The 19,749-nt window shown below is 38.9% G+C and overlaps 1 protein-coding gene across 1 annotated transcript; it reads left to right on the top strand.

Annotated features, from left to right (window-relative positions):
- Nucleotides 1,004-1,522, top strand: LOC109232633. Its single transcript, XM_019398390.1, has one exon. The coding sequence runs from the start codon at nucleotides 1,004-1,006 to the stop codon at nucleotides 1,520-1,522; it is 519 nt and encodes a 172-aa protein (XP_019253935.1).

Genomic DNA, 19,749 nt, shown 5'->3' with positions numbered 1-19,749 from the left:
TTGTTATCGTCGTCGCTCAACTTCGGTTTTGGATTTCATGATTTGGACTAATAATCTGATTGATTGATATATTTTGTGGACTAAATTTATTCATCCTTTTTCCGATATTTTTTCGCGCAGAATTTTAATTTTAAACTTCGTGGCCTCTTTTCCTGACGGTACTTAACAGAATTGTGAATATTTCTGCCGAAGAGACAAGTTTTGTCATGAATATGCATCTTTGCACCTCTTGTAAACTAGTTTTTGGACACGTATGTTGCACGTGAATTTCATATAAATTAGTACAAACCTTCATAATAATTTTATTATATCAAAGTATCATGTATTGTGATGAGTAACACTAAATTTGAATGCAAAATGATTAGAATTCTTTTAATCATATAATGTTGCACAACTACCTTTAGTTAGGTAAGTACAATATGTAATGAAATTAATTTGGATATTATCAGGTCCAAACATGTGATTTGATCGTATTTCATCAATTACTTTCTATTAATAATGTTCTTTATATATATATATATATATATATATATATATATATATATATATATATATATATATATATATTCCATTATTGACGTTTCGGTTGTTCAATCATGACCAGAACTCTGGTATTCTTGTAATTTCCAGTTCACAGTTTGTACGTGCGTGACACCTTATTATTGCGCTTGAATTATTAAAAAGCTTATGCATATCAATAAACAAAATTATAATGGAATCAAATAAAATCGAATATTGTTCTTTAAAGAATCACATTAATGATTGAGAAATATTTCAAATTAATAGATGGTGTTTCTAAAGCATCATAAATTTAGAATTATTAATTTGACATTAATATTATTTGTAATATAAGAGGTGCATGCATTTATCTCAGTGTCAATAAGAAGCTAACTATTGAGAGAATAAAAGAAGAAAATGCAATGGGAGCTGTACAAAAGCTCAATTTACAGTCGATTTGGAGGAAGAATGGGAGCGAGTGAATGCTATTGTACTGACATGGATTATGAACACAGTTTCACCAGATTTGGTAATGGGAATTGTGTATGCTAGTGATGCTCATGAAGTTTGGCTAGATCCGCAGGATCGATTTGATAAAGTCAATGGATCTGGGATTTACAACCTTCAACGAGAGATAGCTACCATCTCTCAAGGAACATCCAGCAACTCAGTATATCATTCTAGATTGAAATCACTTTGGGACGAATATAATCCCATGATTCCTTCCCTCCCTGTTACGGCTGGAACTAGGGATTTTACCGAACACTTGGAGCAGCAGAAACTTTTTCAGTTCTTAATGGGTCTAAATGGGTCCTATAATGCAATCAGAAGTCAAATTTTACATCAATCTCCATCACCTTCTATCAATCGTGTCTATGCAATGTTAATAAATGGAGAAAATCAAAGAAGAGTGTTTGAGACTAATTCACATATTAATGTGACAAATGAAGTGAATGATTCCACGGCTCTTATGAGTTCTAGAGATAATCAACTAAAGTTTAAGATGTTCAATAATTTGTTGTGAGTATTGTCGAAACAAAAGACACACAAAGGAAACCTATTATAAGTTGGTTGGATATCCATCTGGCTTCAAAGGAAAGAGACCACAACAGTATAGGCAAGCTAACATGGTTGAGAGTGATAACGGTTCTGGTAAAAGTGCTACTGCAAATAAGGATAATGCAGGGATGAATCGGGGGATGCTTAACTTCTTTACTGATGAGCAATATAACCAGAGCATGAAGATGATAAACAAGGATAAATCAGAAGAACATGCAGAAAATATGGCAGGTAATGCTAATTCGCAATCTCTAGAGAATTTAGCTGACTTCATGATTGTAGATACTAGTGTGACTGAACATATGGCATCTAATAGTGAAATGTTGAAAACAATGCCTGGTTTACCTGACTCAAAGAGAGGTAATGTAAATTTACCAAATAGTAAGACTGTGTCTGTCATTTGTAAAGGAAGTTACAATCTTACAGATCATGATGTAATATATGATGTGTTATGTGTGCCTGACTTTAAATACAACCTGCTGTCTGTGTCAAAATAAACTAAAGAGCTGCAATGCTCAGTTAATTTCTTCCCAATACTTTGTGTATTTCAGGACCTATACACTGGGAGAGTGAAGGGGATTGGTAAGGAAAAAGGTGGCCTTTATCTCCTGATCCCAAAAGGGTCTAACAAGAACAAAATGGCACAAAGAATCAACAGATGTCTTGTAGAAGGAATGCAAGCAGACTTCACTACTTGGCATAAAAGACTTGGGCATGTGCCAGTTAGAGTCATGAAGCAGTTAGATTTCCTTAAGAATAAGAAGTTTTCTGATTGTGAGTTCAATAATTGTATTGTATGTCCTTTAGCTAGGTAAACAAGGAAACCATTTCCTTTGAGTAGCAACAGAGCTGAAGACATTTTTCATTTGATTCATGTAGATATTTGGTGTCACGACCCCAAATACCCTGGTCGTGATGGCGCCTATCACAATACTAGGCAAGCCAACTCAGCAAGTAACCATGGTGAATTCTTTTTATAAAACTATTTTTCTAGAACTGATTGAGTCTCAAATTCTCATATGAAATATATAAATCAACGGAAATATGCGGAAAACAGTACAAATTTACCAACACAGACCAACAATCCGGTGTCACAAGTCAAGAGCCTCTAAATACAACCCAATCTGAATGACTAATACATAATAAATCTAAAAATGCAGAAAACTAAGACAGGAAGGAGGAAAGCAGGGCTGCGGACGCCGTGCAGCTACCTTGCAGTCTCCGGTAAGCTCTGAAAATGCTGGGGACCCTCACTCTGCCGCTCGGGCACCTGGATCTGCACGCAAGGTGCAGGGAGTAATGTGAGTAGGCCAACTCAGTAATTAACTAGAGTAAATAAGGTCTGAGTGCAGTGCCGAGCAATTCAAAATCATATATAAGAGTATACAACAGGATATCAAGTCAAACTCAACAGTTTAAAAGCCAGTTACTTCGTAAAACTTCAGTTTCAATTGAAATACTTTGAAATCATTTACTTAGTAGTTTTCAACAGAGGCTCATTATAAGAAAAAGAGTGAAATCAGCAAAAATGTCATAAATGGGCCCCTCGGGCAAGGTATCACTCATAAATATAGCCTCTCGGGAAAGCCTCTCGGTCACTCGTGACTCAACTCTCGTCACACAGTACTCACACTCAGAACTCAGGCTCAATAATATCTCATAATAGTAATAATCATAATAACTGCTGCGGCGTGCAGCCCGATCCATAGTTTATAATCGACTACGCTCACTGGGGGTGTACAGACTCCGGAGGGGCTCCTACAGCCCAAGCGTCATATCGCTGCGGCGCGCAACCCGATCCAATATATATATCGCTGCGGCGTGCAGCCCGATCCATATAAGTATCGCTGCGGCGTGCAGCCCGATCCATACTATATACATATATATATATATATATATATATATATATATATATATATATATTATAATCCTCACAATTAGGTCCTCAACCTCCCTCAGTCATTAACCTCACAGCCACTCGGGCATATCAGTAGAAATCAGGGAACTCAGCCCAAACAGTTTCACAATTTTAAGAAGTAGAGTGATAAAACCAGGTTTAAACAATAAACAGGTAAAACATGACTGAGGATATGCTTTCAAACAAATAGAGTGAAGGGTCTCAACAGGTCGGCACAAGGCCCCAAACATGGCATACATCCCATATTATAGTATCAATCTCTAAAATACGTGATATCATAAGATTTCAAATCAAATACGCGGCTTAATAGTCGCTACGGGATGGACCAAGTCACAATCCCTACCGGTGCATGCCCACACGCTCATCACCTAGCATGTGCGTCACCTTATTTATCAAAAACAATATGAAATGCCGGGGTTTTATACCCTCAGTTCCAGATTTATAATGGTTACTTACTTCAAACCGGATGAAATACTATTCCGCGACGCCTTTGCCTCTCGCGTCGGCCTCAACTCGCGCCGAATCTACCCAAAATCAGAATCATAACATTAGAATATGCTAAGGGATCGAAGCCCATGCGAAAACAATCAATTACAACACAAATCCCGAAATTGACCAAACCCGACCCCCGGGCCCACATCTCGAAATTCCATAAAAATCACATCAATAGAATCCTTATCCCGTCACGAGTTCATGCATACCAAAAGTACCAAAATCGGACCTCAAATGGCCCCTCAAATCCTTAATCAAAAGTCTCCAATCTCAAGCCCTAGTTTCTTCAATATCCCACAATTTTCCATAAATTTCAAGCCTAATCAATGAAATAATACCATAGGAACGAGTTTTATGTTCAAAAACCTTACCTCAATGAAGTTTCCTCTGATCCCTTCTCCAAAATCCCCCCAAAAGCTCCAAAATCGATTTAAAAATGGTGAAGAAAGGCTGAAAATCGCGAAGGAGGGTTTATATACTTTCTGGCCCAGGGTTTTCGCACGTGCGGCCCAAATTCCGCTTCTACGGTCAGGAGCACCGCATCTGCGGTTTTCACTTAAAACCTCAACTCCGCACCTACGATCAAACACCCGCACCTGCGATACCGCAGGTGCGCTCAAACAGCCGCTTCTGCGGTTCCAGCTCCCATGGCCATTTCCGCATCTGCGACTCACTGGGCGCTTCTGCGAGCCCGTACCTACGGTCCCCTAGCCGCAGGTGCGGTTATGACAGCAATAGGAAATCTTCAGCTGCCAAACCCAACTCAAAGTCTTCCGTCAACCATCCGAAATCACCCCGAGGCCCCCGAGACCTCAACCAAAAGCACAAACAAGTCATAAACCACTATCCAACTTATACCAATCTTCGAAACACCTCAAACAACATCAAATCAACCAAATAACATCGTATTCAAGCCTAAGGTTCCAAAAATCTTCCAAATTCCTCTTTTGATCAAAAAGTCTATCAAACCTCGTCCGAATGACCTGAAATTTTGCACACACGTCACAAATGACACAACGGACCTACTCCAACTTCCAGAATTCCATTTCGACCCCTATATCAAAATCTCACCTGTCAACCGGAAAACGCCAAATTCCAATTTCGCCAATTCAAGCCTAAATCTACTACGGACCTACAAAACATATTCCGATCACGCTCCTAAGTCCCAAATCACCTCCTGAAACTATCTGTACCATCGGAATTCACATCCGAGCCCTTTTTCATATAAGTCAACATCCGGTTGACTTTTCCAACTCAAGCTTACTCAAAAGAGACTACGTGTCTCAAACCTTAACAAAACCTCTCCGAACCCGAGCCAACCAACTCGATAACACATAATACAGCTGAACAAGACAATAAGAAGCAGAAATGGGGAAAATGGAGTGGTAACTCATGAAACGACCGGCCGGGTCGTTACATTTGGGATCCATATGCCTACGTATAATGGAAATAGATACTTTTTGACTCTTGTTGATGACCATTCTAAGATGATTTGGATTTTCTTAATGAAATTGAAAAGTGACACTGTTGTTGTGTTAAAATCCTTACTTAAAATGGTATATACACAATTTAGCAGGAATGTGAAAGTATTAAGAACTGGCAATTGTGCAGAGTTTTTTAGTCATGAATGCAAAGATTATTTGACAGATAATGGTATTCTGCATCAATGCAGCAGTCCACACACTCCACAACACTATGGAGTAGTGGAGAGAAGGCATAGACATGTCCTGAAAGTGGCAAGGGCTTTGAGATTTCAAGGTAGCATTCCTTTGCAGTTCTGGGGAGATTGTGTACTAGTTGCAGCATACCTAATCAATCGACTGCCTTCTTCAATCCTAGCAGTTAAATCTCCTTATGAGGTTTTCCATAAGAGATCGCCTAATATGGCACACCTAAGGACTATTGGATGCTTGTGTTTTGCCACAGTGACAGAAAAGGTGGACAAATTTTCTCTTAGGGTTATTACTGCAGTTCACATGGGATACTCAGTGTCTCAAAAAGGATACAAGTTGTATGACTTAAGGAGAAGAAGGTTCTTTGTTAGTAGAGATGTCACTTTTAAGGAAGACATTTTTCCTTTTCAACTGGAAAAGGATGATAGACAACAAGCTCCTGTGTTCTTAGAGCTGAAACAAAGAGAAGAAGGTCATTCCTTGCATCAACAACAACCACATGTACCAGAAGAAGGACATCATATGCCAGGAGAAGGACATGTTGCAGTCAACCAGGATATTGTGCATGATCATGAATTGATGCAGCAAGGGAATAACTTTATAAAAGTTGATCCAAATCATAATGAATAGGTACCCGTTGCTGAAGCTGATCATAATGCGCAGATACCAGTTGTTAAGGCCACTGAGGAAGTTCAAGTTGCACAACTTAGGAGATCCAATAACGGTTCCAAACCACCTATTTGGATGAAGACTATGTCTGCCCACTGAATAGGGCATCCTCATCCACCTGCACATATCCAATATCCAATTATCTGAACTATAGTGCTTTGTCAGCTACTTATCAATCTTACTTGACTGCTACCCAACAGGAGACAGAACCTACATTATACACAGAAGCCATGAAGGACCCAAGATGGGTTGAAGCCATGAAGGCAGAAGTGGATGCTTTGGTTCTGAACAACACTTGGGAGATAGTTGATATTCCTAAAGGTAAAGTACCTATTGGGTGCATATGGGTGTACAAAACTAAGTACAGGTCCAATGGAGAAGTTGAGAGATTTAAAGCAAGACTTGTTGCCTAGGGATACAACCAACAAAAAGGTCTGGACTATCAGGAGAACTTTTCTCCAGTTGTTTACATGCAGCTACCACCCGGTTTTAGCAGCCAAGGGGGAATTCTAAGGGTTGCAAATTGCTTAAATCACTCTATGGACTTAAGCAAGCATCAAGACAACTTGAAGCTCACAGAGGCTCTATTAGCATCAGGCTTTATGCAAAGCAAACATGACCATTCCTTGTTCATCAAAGAGGAGAATGGAAGTAGGTCATCATACTTGTATATGTTGATAATCTTCTCATCATAGGCAATGACACTACAATGATTCAAAAGGCAAAGATCACACTGCACAAGGCTTTCAAGATCAAGGACATAGGAAACTTGAAATACTTTCTAGGCATGGAAGTGTGCAGGTCTGCAAAGGGAATTCTCCTGTGTCAAAGGAAATATACTCTATAACTTATAGCATAACTAGGATTGTCTGGTGCCAAGTCTGCCATTACACCAATGGAGCAAAATAAAAGACTTACACTGTTGAGTATGATGAACATTGTCACTTGGATGATGATCCAACACTGACAGATATAAGGGGTTATCAGAGGTTGATTGGAAAGATTTTATACTTAACCTTAACAAGACCTGACATTGCCTATAGTGTGAAAACTCTAAGTCAATTTATGCAAGCTCCCAAACAGTCTCACCTGGAAGCAGCACACAGAGTAGTGAGGTATATGAAGAATGAGCCTGAGCTTGGAATTCTTATGAGTGCAGTTGGGGACATGACTCTTAGTGCATATTGTTATGCAGACTGGGCAAGTTGTCCAAACTCGAGGAAGTCAATCATTGGATACCTTTTGAAGTTTGGTGGATCACTGATATCTTGGAAATCTAAGAAGTAGACCATAGTAGCAAGGCGTTCAGCAGATTTTGAGTATAGAAGCATGGCTTTGACTGTGTCCGAGCTAATCTGGTTAGTAGGAATGTTCAGAGAACTGGGAATAAAGATTTTGACTCCAATTCAGCTTCACACGGATAGCAAAGCAGCTATGCAGATAGCCAATAACCTAGTGTTTCATGAAAGAACCAAACATATAGAAATAGATTGTCATTTCGTAAGGGAGAAGGTGCAACAAGGACTGATACATCCTACATATGTGCCAACAGAAGAACAGGAAGCAGATTTGCTCACTAAAGAACTAGGAACTGCTCAACACTATCATTTGATGTCCAAGCTAGGTGTTTAGAACATTTTCATCACACCTAGCTTGAAGGCCGGGGGGGGGGGGGGGGGTGTTGAAATTAACACGTAATTAATAGATTTTGTACAATTGTATTAGTTTGTTAGGAGTTAGTTATAGAAGTTAGTGATAGTTGTAGAAGTGAAAGTCTATATATATGTATATAAGGGTGTATGTAATTTTGCTTCAGTTTTTAGAAAGTTAGTTATAACTGTTTTTCCCTCCACTGCTTCTTCTTCTTCGATTCCTTCAGCGAGCTTCTTCCACTCAACAATGGTGGAATTTAACAGTACTTTACTACGGATGTCAAATGATTGGTGTTTATTTAGCCCACCTAAGTTTTATAAAACAAAAAGATAATTATAAATATAAAGTAAATTATTCAAATGTTGAACACATTAAGCATTTGCACAGATTATTAATACCAAACTACTACTATAATTAATATTTTTCTTTACCATAAAAAAGTTTAATTTTCAACATATATTCGAATACTATCTTCACGTACAATTATAAATAATCATATATTGGTGCTCTATATTGGTGCTCTATATTGTTCTAGAATATCTAAAGAGAATGTAATAATACAACTGAATAAAGCAGAAGTAGTCGCCTCAAAAAATTTCAATCAAAAGAAAATTCCTCTAAGCTAGAACAAAAAACTTTATAAAATTAAATTGAATGTATAAATACACAAATAAAATTGATAGTTTCTTTCAACATTCAGACCTGAAAATGCAATAAATATATATCCTTCCAATCTTCATGTGCCAGATCTATACTGTCAACAAAAACAGTTACTAATACATCAATTTGGAACATACTAAATAACATTACAAAATTCCATATTCTCTACATGATTAAGAGACTTATGGCAAAACTAATTGCTTACTTAGATGGTTAAGTAGAATTGATGATAGATGATCCATATTACAGCTTGTTTGGATTGTTTTTACCTGTTGTACTGTATCGTATTGTTACTTTAAATACGATGTTTGTTTTGATTGTTGCTTAAATTTTATTGTATCGTATCGTTAAATCTGTCGTTACGTAACGACGAAATGTGCCACTTTATGTAACGATCGATCTGGTGTGGTCGCATCGTTACCTTGTCTTTTTCTCTCAATCTCACCCTTAATTATTGTTAAATAATTTTATTTATCATTTAACCTGCCTTTCTATACAGTAATTTTACCATGTATCATAATTTTTCTTTATAATATTGCAAGTTTATTCTTCATATTGCTGGTGCGTGATATCATGAAACGATATCAAACGACGCAATCTATCCAAACATTGTATTTATGGATCTGCAATGGTTCAATAGTTTGGTAATATGTAAGCTTATAAAAGGTCACCGGTGGAAGTTAAAAAGAACTCCAATACATTGACCAGTTATAGGAAGTTGAAAAGCAATTCTAGGTTGTAGTAAGTGGCATTTATAAAATAATTAATCCACTGGTGTCTATACCTAGTTACGTGATTCATTATTGTAGAACTTTATCATTATAGGAAATATTTTTGGTACGAAAATATTATAGAAATAGTATTTAAGCAGGGTTAAAATAGTCATTCAATTTTTAGTGGATAATTTAGTAATTTAACTTTAACTTTGAGGCTTCCCACTTATAATATAATATGATATGATATGATGATTGAACCGTTGCTATAGATATAGATGCTTGGCCTCATTTCTTACTACAAAAAATTTGCAAAATCTCCCATATCTTTACTACATTCCAACATCATATTCAAAAGCAAAATGCAAGTTTTCACTGTGTAATTTGTTTCACCATTTGAGTTCGCCAAAATTCTGTAATTTATATTGCCACTATTATAGAATAATTTTTTATTCTATTCGGGGAGTAATTAATCCACATACCTTGGGCAATAGTGAGGAGATTAAATTCTATAAGGACACACAAGAAACTTATAAGGTCGGAATAAATTCGCGTTTCTGTTTTGACAGATTATTTTACAATTTACGTTTCTATTATTCTGTTTTGAACACATTCTACTTATATCCATGTTAATTTGGTGTGTATATATAAATAAATAAAAGTTAGCTCTAGATAATTAGTGGGTATAATTGTATTCCTGCGTAAATCAAATATTTAAATCTTAGATATACTGCTGTGAAGGCGCACGGCCAAAAATTTGACGAATGAGGATAACAAGATTCCATAACTTCATGATCGTAATATCTCATTAGGTTATCATTAATTGTTTTAGGCTTTTAGTAACAAAATAAAGCAATATGATTAATAATATGATGTTCACAATCCTTAACATAAAATAAATCCTACCTACAAATATTCAAAATTTTAGTGACCCTAGTCTCATCTTTTCACACTGTGGATATATTGCTCTCATAACAGCGTTTCTACAGCAGAAATTGTCTGCCCTGGTAACTGAACTAGAGGTTTTTGACTCGAGCCCTGGTTAAGGAGTTACTTTAACTAAGCAGCAGAGGCAGATTCAGAATTTTTATGTCATGGATGCTCAATTGTATTTAATTAAACTTTTAATCTTTGAGATTGGGTGCTCAATTAAAATGTTGAAGAAAACAAGAAGACTTTTGAAAAACATGTAGTCTTAAAAGTATAAAAAGATAAAAGCTTTGTGAAGTTATAACACTTATGTGGGTATGTGACTATAAAAACTTCTCATTAAGTATAAAATGAGTAAAATTAAATTATTTTCAAAAAAAAGATATGTGTCATTCTTTCCGGCACCCGGTGCCTCATCTATCCTTGCGTACCAACTTGCGACTCAGAAATTCTGGACATATAATGTCATACTTCGGCCAGAGACCACATTGCAAGAAAATTTGCAAAGCAAAATATAAAACTGAACAGAGACTAACACTGACTAAATAACAACATAAAACTGGGCGACAAAATCATCATAACTACTATAACTGACAAGCCAACAAAATATACGTACAGGACCTACAAGCCTAACGTAGTCCTTTTCTCTGTATGCTGAAATTAGTTAGGTAGCGCGCATGAGAATGGTAGGGGTACGGAAGATTCTGAATCACCTCTATTTCATTAACTGATCTGTATGGTTCTCTGCCACCAACTTAGGGCCCTCGTCAGGTCCTTGGTGCAGTAAAAAGTTAACTACCTTTGGAATATTCCCAAAATTTTCAATACATTAATCATTTCTTTATCTAAGAATCCGCTATAGTAATGGAGTTTGATGAGTTAATATACATAGTTAGCGCAAAGAATTTTCTTACATTATCAGGTTATCTTTACCTATAGTAATATGTAATTTGTATTATTTTCAAGAATATAAATCTCATAATTTAAGGAAACTTAATTACATGTATGTGTTTGCTGGACTTCATATTTCAAGTTTTTTTCTTTATTCAGTGGCTGATTTAGAGAACAAGTTACGGATTATAGGAACTAAACAAATATTTAACCGTGAACTCAATTATTATTGTATATTAACTTGAAGCCGCTCTAATAACCCATAAACGTTGAATTGTCAATCCGTTTCTAGTAAATGCTTTTAGTGTAACGACCCGACCGGTCGTTCTGAGCTCTAGCGCGTCGTTCAGCGGTTTGAGGCCATGAGCAGCTTCACTTCAGGTATTATGACTTGTACGTGTAGTCGGAATTGAAATTCGGAGTTGATTTGGAAAGAGAATTCCCACTTCGAAAGCTTTAATTTGGAAGAATTGACTAAGGATTGATTTTTGAGTAAACGACCTCTGAATCAGGATTTAAAGGTTTCACTAGGTTCGTATGATGATTTTGGACTTGGGCGTATGCCCGGATCGGGTTTTGGATGACCCGGGAGTGTTTCGGCGCATATTGTGAAAGTTAGCATTTTGGAAGAATTTCATAAATTTGGGTTGGAGTGCATTTCAATGCTATCGATGTCCGTTTGGGATTCCGAGTCTGGAAATATCTCCGTATGGTGATTCTGGTATTGGGAGCGCGATCGAAAGTGGATTTGGAGCTCCGTATGTCATTTCGGAGTCATTTGGCTAAAGTTAGAAATTTGAAGGTTTTTGAGAAGTTTGACCAGAAGTGGACTTTTTGATATCGCGGTCGGATTCCCATTCCGGAAGTTGGAGTAGGTCCATAATATCGAATATGACTTGTGTGCAAAATTTGAGGTCAATCGGACGTGATTTGAGAGGTTTCGGCATCGAATGTTGAAGTAAGTTCTAAAGTTCATTAAGCTTGAATTGGGATGTGATTCGTGATTCCGATGTCGTTTGATGTGATTTGAAGGCTCGACTAAATTCGTGGTGTGTTTTGGGACGTGTTAGGATAATTGGTTAAGGTCCCGAGGGCCTCAGGTGGAATCCGGACGGTAAACAGATCGAGTTGGACTTGGAAGAAAGGCCGAGGGCTGCTGTCATCTGGTGTAACCGCACCTGCGAGGTTTTGACCGCAGGTGCGGAGCCGCAGAAGCGGGCACGGGGGTCGCACATGCGATTTTGGCTGGGAGTGCTGACCGCAGATGCGGTCATCCCGCCGCAGAAGCGGGACCGCACTTGCGGAAGAGAAGGCGCAGATGCAGAGTTGAGGGGCTAGAGGAGGACCGCAGAAGCGGATTATATGCCGCACCTGCGGAACCGCAGAAGCGGTCAAGTGACCGCAGGTGCGAGAATCGCTGGGCAGTGTGGTCTCCTTAAAGTGAGGGTTTGGCTCATTTTCACTCCATTCTTCCATGGGAGCCGATTATGGAGCAACTTTGAGGTGCCGTTTTCATCACCATGCATGAGGTAAGTGGGTTATACTAGTTTTGAGTTAAATACATGATTGTATATGGATTTGAACATGAAAATTAGTGGAAAATTTGGGATTTTGAGGAAAACCTCAAGAATTTGTATTCTTGGATTTTAACCACGATTTTGGACATGAATTTGAGAGTAAATTATATATTTGAGTTCGTGAGGTTATGGGTAAATTTTATCTTCGAAAAATTTCGGAATCCGGGCACCTGCGCCCGAGGGTGATTTTTATAGACTTTTCGACCGGGATTAGAAATTGTTATAAATTGGATTATAATGAGAAATTGAGTGTATATTAATGGGTTTGCATAATTATTGCTAGTTTTGGAGCGTTGTGCATCAATTCGAGTTGTTTGAAGGGCTAAGGAGCCGGTTATGGAACTTCAGAGCGAGGTGAGTCTCCTTTCTAACCTTGTAAGAGGGAATTAACCCCATAGGTGAAATAATTAAATATGTGCTCCTATTTGTGGGGGCTACGTACGCACGAGGTGACGAGAGTCCGTACACAGCTGCTAGATATGCCTATGTCCGGGTAGTTTTAGGCTTACATCATTCCTTGTTGATATTGTTAGTGATTCATGTTATTGCCTGCCTTGTGAGAGAGCGAGATTGCGTTTGCTTATTAAATGTTTGAAAGGGTGAAATTGAAGAATCTAAGGTTTCATTTGAACTTCGTAATTTCGAAAGGGATTGAGGACTATTTTAATAACTTGAGAAATCTATGTGTAACCGCGTCGTATGTATGATATACAAGCGGGGGAAAATTACCTTAAAGGCTTCACGTTGAATTTTCTTTATTTTGAAGAATCGAGAAAACAATTATGATTTATTAATGAATTTATATTTGACCGCGTCGCACGTATGACTCACGAGCGGGAAATTCTTAAATCTATATTTGACCGCGTCGCACGTATGATTCACGAGCAGGGTATTTACTTCTACTACTCTCATGGGAGCGGGTCGATCGCCTCGGCAGGTTAATAGATGCATCTATGGTTCGCGCCATTCGACCCTCTGGCAGTGCACAATTTACTTTTATGTTGGATCGGGTCGTACGCCTCGGCATGTCCTATATATTTATATATATATTATTCTCGTGGATATCGTGCGTGGCATTTGGCTAGAAGCCAGTGAACCTGAGGGATTTTTCCTTGACTTGAGTTATGACAACTTCCTTAATGAAATCCACCATATCTGTATATATGCTCTAGTTACGGAGGGAACTTACTAGTTGAGAGCTTGAGTAAAATTATAAAAGGGAATTGTATCGCGTGTTTATACTTGTTTATTTCATATATTTACTCTGTATCATGTTTATTCACCCCTTTACTGTACCCAATATTATTGGACCACTAGTAAGTGTCGGAGTCAACCCCTCATCACTACTTCTTCGAGGTTAGACTGGATACTTACTGGGTACGCGTTGTTTTCGTACTCATACTACACTTGCTGTGCATTTTTGTAGCACATGCACATGTATCTCTAGTGGCCTAGTGGGCGTAGCAGCATGGTTGATACGGAGACTTAGGTGAGCTGCATCTCTCGAGATGACTCGCAGCCAGCAGAGTTTCTTTCAGAGTACTGTATTTACCGTCTGTCGAAATTTATGGTCCGGACAGTTATTGTATTTCATTTGTTTCTCCTAGTGATTGCTCATGCACTTGTGACACCGGGTTCTGGGTGATTATGGGATATTTAGTATTGAAAGTTGTAAACACTTTTATTTATTCAGTGAGGATTTCCTTTTTACTGGTTAAATTAAAGTAAACTTATGGTTCCTAAAATATCAAAATGAGAGTTTAATTAATTAGTAAATGTCAGCTTTCCTGACCGAGGTGTTCGGCGCCATCACGGCCTTTAATGAATTTTGGGTCGTGACAACATGGTATCAAAGCACTAGGTTCACTTAGGTCACATGAGTCATGAGCTAGTCTAGTATAGTCTTGCGGACCGGTACGGAGACGTCTGTACTTATCTTCGAGAGGCTACAAGGCTGTTAGGAGCACTTCCCTTCTTGATTCCTTATCGTGTGATTTGATTCCTTTGAGGCTTATACCTTTGTTTCTTTCCTATTCAATCTTATGCGACGTGAAGCGCTGGTTATAAATCGGGAACTGAGGAATTGTGATGGTATTACAGATGTGGTGCATAATATTTCTCCTTGCGTATTGATTGGGCTGTTGTCGTCGCCTTGCAGAAGGCCGTTTTGTCGTTTCAACTTAGTATCAGTATTACCTAAGGTTTTGAGATTTGGCATTGATTGTTATGACAATTCGTGCGTTGCTATCACCCAGTATTGAAGTGATGGCAAGATACTTACCTATGTGACGGGGCAATGAATGACTTGAAAGGAGGTCTACTCAGTGCATGATTCAGATTCGGTATTTCGTTCCCGGCAGAGGAAAGGCAATCAGACTATAATTGTTCAGGTTTGGGTTGATGGAGTAACGAGACTTGGTGTTCTCAAGCGTGGTGGAATTTCATCTGTGACATGGTGTCGTCGTCCTCGATTGGATGTGTTAACTTCGCCGGTGTTATGATCTTCTACGATTCGCCTTTAGGGCAGGATATTGTGAGATAGTATTGGAGAAGCGGTTGTTAGAGATTGCGGGGTGCAGTGGTTCAGGATTGAATGGGTATTTCTAATGCTGACGGCTCGAGAAGGAGGATCTTCGAAAAGGGTTGAAGTTAGTAGCGATCTATCGGTTCAAGTGATACAGAGATAGATATTGATTTAAGGAAACAACTGGGCAGCAAAGGATGACGAAGGACACGTGGGAGGTGTCGGGCGGTGGTTAAATTTCTGGAAGGCCAGGTGTAAGAAGTGAAAGTCGAGTAGTTGCTTAAGGGAGTGAGTTTGATCAAAGTGAGAGAGTGGCAGAGTAGTATATGAGTTTAGTGGAAGGATAACAACACACCTTAAGGAAAGTTTGGAAGGATTTGGGAATTTTAGTGGACGCTGATTGGGTCTACGGGCTTAATTGGAATTATTGGCTATTATACGCGGGAGATTGGATGCAATAGAAAGGGAGTTTCTTGATACGAAGAAGGACGCAATATAACTTTGAATTGGAAGATATTGTCGCACATTTAGTTGATGTCCATAATAAGTGAATGGACTCGTACGACCGCCGAATGAGCACGAGCTCAGGATGGTTACTGATTTTATGGAAATTGTATCCAGTGCAGCAACAGAGGAAGAGTCTTGGAGGGTTCCAGAGTTATGTAATGGGTGGAGCCAAGCTAAGTGGGAGAGTCCCACCTCCTACGATTTGGGTTGCATGGTTATCTACTGGTGAAGTTTCGGTTATCGGCGTAGTGGTGGATTATTACGGCTAAGGGAAGAGAACATAAGTGGTAACTTGAGCAAAGGATTTGATAAATGTGCGCTATAATTGGCCTTATTTGAATCATGATTAGGCTTTGGAAAGATTTAGGACTTATGCTTCGTACGAAGGTGATTTACTAGGGAAGTGATTTAGTCAGGCACTTCATCGAGAGAGTGTTCATGTGCTAGAAGAGCCTTGGAGTTGATTATTATTAGGGACTAAGTCAGAATGGGTATACCAGTTCAAGACGTGATTATGCGCACAAGGAGGGTATGAAACGGTTTGTGGATTTTGAGACAATGTGGTCTTGTGAATGATCATTCAGGGCGAGTGCGGATTTAGTTCGCTATGTTTTGAATGGAGCTATTATTATTTCTATGTCAAGTTAAGAATAAATTAGAAGAAGTTGGATCGGTTAGCAATGGTTGAATTGGCATGATGCTAGCAATGATCAGCTCCTTCAGTGTGTTGAGTTACTCATGTGATTTGTGACGGTATGTGCGAGGTTTGACGGTCTCCGTAATTGATTTAATTTGGAAGTATTCAAGTATTATGGCATGTTATGTGTAGGCGGATCCCGGGAGGGATATGATGGTTTAGACCACTACTTGAGGATTTGAATGTTCTATGGTTATGAGAATTCACTCGCGTGTTGCTATGGCTCCACGGATGAGATGAGTAAAAGGTTTCTATGTGATGAAGTGTTTACCCTATTAGTGGTTCAGGAGTTATGATGAAATTCGTGTACAATCGCATATTGGCGTGTTAAGTGCAGTGAGTAGTATGAAATTTGAAAGCGAGGATCAAGGTTTCGGTTCGGTATTGACAAAGATGTCATGAGCTCGGATGAGCAGGAATGGGATTTGGATGTTTGGAGTAAGCTGGTATTGTCTTCAGCGTCACCCGAGATCGGTATTTTGTGTTGGAGGCTTTGCATCCTGGTTATGGATTCTTGATTTGCTTTGCAGCTAGTGTGACCGGTGGTATGGATGTACAGACTTGTTACCTAGTGTGGACGATCGTGGGAGCGTACCCCACGGGGAGATTGTATAAGTGTGACATGTAGTCACCTGAAAACCAAGTGTGAAGATGGTGGTAATATCACTAATTTGAGAATTTATGCCAGGAGGGCGCTCGGTTCATTTGGTTGTAGACTGTGGAAGTTTATCCCGGTTATGATGGTTGTTCTTTCGTGTTATGGGAAAGAGGGGTTTATTGTGGACCCTTGGAAGGTTATTAGCCTAGTATGGTGCGATCAGAATCGGCTTGAGGTCTGTAAATGGTTTTAAATATGAATATGGGCTCTATATCAGGCCAGATGTGTTCATTTCAGCATAGCACTCCTTATGGAGGAGTATTTGGACGTTGGATGTCGTTTCGTCGTCGGCTATTTCATGTAATATTATATTTTGCCGTGTGAGTTGTGAAACGGCTTGATAAATTTCATATGTGTTGAGGTTCCGCGTAGGATGGTGTTATGGGAGCAGGATGGCTCTCAAGATTCGGATCAGGTATCGCACCTTAGTTGTGCTTGAGTTTTGTAGCGTATGGTGTTGTCTGTCTTCCCAGGGATGGTATTATGCACTTAGCGTGCTTATGGCCGATATTTGGTGTTTTGTAGTAATGAGCACTGTAGCTCGGTATGTATCTCTTTATATGGATTTTATGTGTAGATCAGGTGGCGCGCCGCCACAGGTATGTTGTATGGATCGGGTTGCACGCCACAACAGTGTGATGTTGAGTACAGTCCCCTATACTCTATTTTTTATGTGTGTTTTGCTTCCCAATTTCTGAGGAAGGTTCATATTAGTTGCGTGAAGTTGAGTAGTCCCTTCCAGAGTTCATTTTCTTATGTATCACGTTCGAGTTTGTAGCTTATTGGCACGTGGTGGCATCATATGAGACTTTTGGACATGTATAGGGTGGCTTATTGCTTGAGCAGTTCGTACTGGGTGAGAAGAGATCAATGGATCTAGGATCAGTGAAATTCGATTATATGAAGTATATGAAAGAGCAAACACCATTATTTGGTTCAGAATGAGGTGATGGTTCTCGTTAGGAGTATAGACTTAATGATTTGTTGACTCGGCAGTTGGTTATGGATTTCTACACGTCTCCTCCGTCGTGGAGGTATTGCAAAGGGTTAAGACAGGATTTATATATGTCATGAGGTTCATTGGGAGCACCAAATTCGTGGAATTTTGGATATTGTTATCAGAGGATGTTGTTATGGTCATGTGGGTTATGCAGTGCATAGAGTGAATTCAGCAAAGGTATGCAACCATGTAACGGTGCATTGTTTAGTGATTGATATGGTATTCATATGTTGGAAGCAGGCCTGACAGAGAGTTTCGGATGTTGGAAATGGGGCTCTAAGCTTATTTGTTTGAATAAAAGAGAATATCTTCATATTTGATTGAGTTAATGTGCTCAACTGAGTCGTGGTAGCGCGGATAGGCGTGCGAGGTGTTAAACAGTAACTTTATACTGCTCCAGCGCAGTTCTCAGCACGTTCGAGGACGAACGTATGTTTAAGTGGGAGAGAATGTAACGACCCGACCGGTCGTTCTGAGCTCTAGCGCGTCGTTCAGCCGTTTGAGGCCATGAGCAGCTTCACTTCAGGTATTATGACTTGTACGTGTAGTCGGAATTGAAATTCGAGGAGTTCGGAGTTGTTTGAGGAAATGAAGAAAAGACGAAAAAAATTTCTTTCAAAACCTCTATTGAAAGATCTGACGATGAAAATGAAAAGGAAGCTAAGGCTCTAGGAGAAGAGATAGCTATGCTTTCCAAAACGATGAATGGGCTAATGAACCTAGAAAATTTGTATTCATGGATTTTGACCATGATTTTGGACATGAAATTGAGAATAAATTATATATTTGAGTTCGTGAGGTTATGGATAAACTTTATCTTCAAAAATTTTTGGAATCCGGGCACGTGGGCCCGAGGGCGATTTTTATCGACTTTTCGATCAGGGTTAGAAATTGTTATAAATTGGATTATAATGAGAAATTAATTATATATTAATGGGTTTGCATAATTATTGCTAGTTTTGGAGCGTTGTGCATCAATTCGAGTTGTTTGAAGGGCTAAGGAGCAGGTTATGGAACTTCGGAGCGAGGTGAGTCTTCTTTCTAACCCTGTAAGAGGGAATTAACCCCATAGGTGAAATAATTAAATATGTGCTCCTATTTTTGGGGGCTACGTATGCACGAGGTGACGAGAGTTTGTACGCAGCTACTAAAAATGCCTATGTCTGAGTAGTTTTAGGCTTACATCATGCCTTGTTGATATTGTTAGTGATTCATGTTATTGCTTGCCTTGTGACAGAGCAAGATTGAGTTTGCTTATTAAATGTTTGAAGGAGTGAAATTGAAAAATATAAGGTTTCATTTGAACTTCGTAATTTCGAAAGGGATTAAGGAATATTTTAATAACTTAAGAAATCTATGTGTAACCGCGTCGTACGTATGATATATGAGCGGGGGAAAATCACCTTAAAGGCTTCACGTTGAATTTTCTTTATTTTCAAAAGAATCGAGAAAACGATTGTGGTTTATTAGTGAATTTATATTTGACCGCGTCGCATGTATGATTCACGAGCGGGGAAATTCTTAAATCTATATTTGACCGCGTCGCATGTATGATTCACAAGCGGGGTATTTTCTTCTACTACTGTCATGGGAGCGGGCCGATCGCCTCGGCAGGTTAATAGATGCATCT

The sequence above is a fragment of the Nicotiana attenuata genome, chromosome 9, assembly GCF_001879085.1.
Source record: "Nicotiana attenuata strain UT chromosome 9, NIATTr2, whole genome shotgun sequence".
Classification (NCBI taxonomy): Eukaryota; Viridiplantae; Streptophyta; class Magnoliopsida; order Solanales; family Solanaceae; genus Nicotiana; species Nicotiana attenuata.
This window is presented reverse-complemented; position numbering and strand designations above follow the sequence as displayed.